The 4153-nt window shown below is 29.2% G+C and overlaps 1 protein-coding gene across 2 annotated transcripts; it reads left to right on the top strand.

Annotated features, from left to right (window-relative positions):
* Positions 1-1670: 1670 nt before the first annotated feature.
* On the top strand, positions 1671-3300 carry LOC118044048 (probable aldo-keto reductase 1). Of its 2 annotated transcripts, none has more exons than XM_073404008.1 (3): positions 1671-1859; positions 2107-2172; positions 2945-3300. In XM_073404008.1, the coding sequence occupies exons 1-3, from the start codon at positions 1800-1802 to the stop codon at positions 3161-3163; spliced, it is 345 nt and encodes a 114-aa protein (XP_073260109.1). In that variant the 5' UTR covers positions 1671-1799; the 3' UTR covers positions 3164-3300. The 2 variants fall into 2 exon arrangements, with proteins under 2 accessions (XP_073260109.1, XP_034908088.1); XM_035052197.2 differs by having other exon boundaries at positions 1680-1859; positions 2107-2274.
* The last annotated feature ends 853 nt before the right edge of the window (positions 3301-4153 follow it).

Raw genomic sequence — 4153 nt, 5'->3', positions numbered from 1 at the left:
ATATTTCAACCAAGTTCTTTCCTTGTTTTCCATCTTCTTATTGAGCCTTGCGTTGTAAACTATCTATGAAGATAAGCTTCTATGTTTTTTGTTTTTTTTTTTTTTTTGGTCGTGGAGATATTACTGTGATTTATGGATAGGCGGTCATTTTTAAGAGTAAAATCATGAGAGAAAACCCGTCAACACAAGATTCTTAATAATCATACATTTTCCTCTAATTTACTATTTACTACTTGACTCTTATCAGTTGCTATTAACTTACTTGTGATAAAGTTATGTGGTGTTACCACTATTTCCTTTGCTGTCCAAATACATATTATATTATATTTTAAAAGATGTGTGCTGTGTATTAAACTCATTGCATTATGAATTACATTATAAAAATAAAATATTTGTATCATTAACTATACTTTAGCGCCACATGGGGCATTATTTTTTGTGTATTTGGTTAGAAATTAATATATTTTTATGTTTTTATATTATTTTGATGTGATGATATAAAAATTTAAATTTAAAAAATAAAAAAATATTATCTCAATATATTTTTTAAAAACAATATTTTAAAAATAAATATTATGTAATAAATTAATAAATAGCATATGAGCCCGCGCACCACAGTGGATCAATGATAATTTTTTCTAAATATAAAAATGATTTAGTTGAGTTAAATGCACATAACATATATATACCATCATTATCTTCAAATAAAGTATTTTTTACAGTAATACCATCAATAGCACATAGCAAAGCGGTGCATAATATACTGGTAACAAATTTCTTTCCTTTTAATTTTTTTTCTTTTAAAATATTTTTAATTTTATTTTTTTCCTTTTTAAATGTGTTTTCTCTTATTGATATTTTTTCACACTATATGATGAAATAAATTGATGTGACTTTAAAATATTTTCAATTTTACTTTTTTTCCTTTTTAATTATTTTTTTTCTTATTGATTTTTTTTCATACTGTAATAAGAAAATAAATTTATGTGATTTTTTTATTGTATAAAAATTAGGTGAGATAATTTTTTTTCATTTCTGGTTGAGTTGATTAATTTTCTTATTAAAACAAGTTTGTTTTTGTGTTTCAAAAATGATATTTAAAAATTTAAATTTTTTTTCTTTACATCAAATTAATATTTTTTATGTTTTTATATTATTTTGATGTGATGATATAAAAAATAAAAAAATATTATCTCAATATATTTTTTTTAAGAAAAAAGTATTGTGAACATAGATTTATTGCACTATAGACACAGAATGTTAGCACTTTGAATGATATTGTAGCACTGGAAGACATTGTCTTTTCTATTTATTAGTTAAAAAGTATTATTAAGTCTGGTTAGACAGTCTAAAATATTTAATTTTATATTTTTCTCTCTTTAAATATTTTTAGCCAAATCTATTAACTAAAATATTTGTTTGTTTTTGTATTTCAAAAACATTTATGCAAAAAAAAAAAATTATTTTAAATAAATTTATTTTTGGTATTTTTAAATCATTTTAATATAATAATATCAAAAATTAATTTTAAAAATTTTAAAAAATATTATTTTAAAATATTTTAAAATAACAAATACTTTAAAGTTCATTTCTAAATTCTAACCGATCATTCATATAAAATGTTATCCAAAATGAAAAGGAGAATTGATTGCTGACAGCAGCTTCTAGCAATCTACCTTGCCACGGCTGTATTACATAAATAGTTGGCGAGAGCTCTTGACACACTCACTCCCCTACTCTCTCCGCCGTTACTGCCTCACTTCCATAGCAACAAAGCTAAAGGAGAAGAATTGAAAACGATGGCCGAGGAACAGAAAGTTATCATTCCAAGAGTGAAACTGGGTAACCAAGGATTAGAGGTAAAACCCCTTTTCACCTTTCTCTCCATGAATATCCGTTTCTCTATTAGATAGATGTCTTCTAAAAGTACAATTTTCATAGCCTCAACGCCTCAGAGATTCTTGAGTGAAATATTGCAAAAATGGGAGAATGATTGGTTGCTATAAAAGAAACCCTTTGTAGGGAGATAAAATTTTGTATGTGCTAAGAAAAAGGAAAGGTGTTATTGTCTCTTGATTTTTCTGCGTGATATTTTTCGACTTTTAGGTCTCAAAGTTGGGCTTTGGATGCATGGGGCTTTCTGGAATCTACAATGCCCCACTCCCTGAAGAGGTTGGTATTTCATTCATCAAGGAAGCTTATAGCAAGGGGATTACTTTTTTTGATACAGCAGATGTTTATGGACCTCACACTAATGAAATCTTGGTTGGGAAGGTAAGTTTCGAAATGTTTTTTCTAAGGTTCTTTCATAATATGCTTTCATGTAAAAGAATTGGCCGTATAATATGGTATCTAGTTTTTTTATAATAATAATAACAACCAAGCCGCAATCACAAACTAGTTGGCTGGTATATAGTTTTGATGACTTGCCTGCGGAGTTCCATCCTCAATTGGACCTTATTTCTTTCCTTATATTTGCCTCAGCATCTGAATTGAAAATATCTGGACTCTCCTGATGAAGCTAGTCCCTTTCTGTTTTTCTATTTATATGTCATTTTGGCATCGAACTGATGCAATTCTTTAGATGGATATGACTTGAAAAGCTGTCATGGCCTGCAAAGGAGTTGTCATAGCTTGAAAAGCTTAAGGATTAAAAGGGTATATGGTCCCCACCATTTGAAGAATTGAAACAGTGTTTGTAAATGAGAAGCTAGCATGTCCAACAATGGACGCCCAAAACAAAAAAATATGTCGCTGAAGCGAGCAATTTACATATGAAGATCATGCCTAATATATGTAATGAATAGTTGGCCAATGAGCCTTTGTTTCAAATGTCATGTGTCTCTCCTCCCCTAAAAGAGCTTTTGGGATAAGAGCAATTTCTGATATAGCATCAGGTGGTATTTTTCTTTGTTTATTTATCGCCAAGACTTGCATTTTGCAGGCATTGAAGCATTTGCCTAGAGAAAAGATCCAGTTGGCTACAAAATTTGGCGTTTTTCCAAACCGTACTGAAATCAAGAACCCTGCAATCAATGGCAGTCCTGAATACATCCGTGCATGTTGCGATACTAGCCTGAAGCGTCTTGATCTGGAGTGCATTGATCTCTACTATCAGCACCGTGTCGACACTTCCGTTCCAATAGAGGAAACTGTATGCTAGCCCGATGCTGTTCCCATCAATGAAGTGGCTGGAGTAAGATCTGCGCAGTTCCACCTTACATGGAAGTTCGCTGACACACCACAACCTAAGAACACCCAAGTCTGAACTTGATATGTACGTGAGAGCAAAGGGTTGTTGCTAGGTTTTACTTCGGCTTGTTAAATAAATTCCATCTCGGACAAGTTTTATCATGGTGAAAAGGTAACAGAATAGTGTAGTGTCATACCCTAGTGTAAACAACTTCGTGTACAAATCTTGGACAACCTAAAAAACAGTATTTCTGGTACCTTTGTGTAGACAACTTCCTGGAAAATTTATAAAAGCTGCTGAAAGTCTTTGAAGGTTGTTCTGGTGTTGCAGCTACAAGAGTCGATGCAGTAAACATATTGTAGAACCTTGAATCTTTATGTCATGTATGATAGAGGTTGCTCAAATGTACGAATAGTTTGTTTGGCAGTGTGGTTGCGGTTGTTTTTTAAATACTTTTTCGTGCCAAAATACATGTTAATAATGTTTTTTAATTTTTTAAAAATCATTTTTAACATCAACATATCAAAATGATTTGAAAACATTAAAAATATATTAATTTGAAGTTAATAAAAAAATAAAAATAAAATTCAATTTTTTTCAAAAATATTTTTGAAACGCAGAAACAAACAGACTCACACAGACACTAAATATTGAAAAAAAATAAAACAGCTTACGGCAGAACATAAGTTAAATAGCTAGTTTACCTCTAAATGACACTAGAATTACCACAACATAACTAAAAATATGGCTAAGAAAATTAAAATTTATATCCTAATTTTTATCATTAATTTTAAATTCAATTATTTAAATTAAATAAGAGAAACAAAATATTAATTAGTTAAATTGTTTTCATTTATATCATATACTAAATATTGATCATTCAATTTGAATTCAATGATTTAGATTAAATGAAAGAATAAGCACTTACTAATCTTCTATAATTTCACTTAATGAAATTAA

Source organism: Populus alba, chromosome 13 (genome assembly GCF_005239225.2).
Source record: "Populus alba chromosome 13, ASM523922v2, whole genome shotgun sequence".
In the NCBI taxonomy this organism is placed as follows: domain Eukaryota; kingdom Viridiplantae; phylum Streptophyta; class Magnoliopsida; order Malpighiales; family Salicaceae; genus Populus; species Populus alba.
The sequence above is the reverse complement of the archived record's forward strand: the minus strand, read 5'-3'. Positions and strand labels throughout refer to the sequence as shown.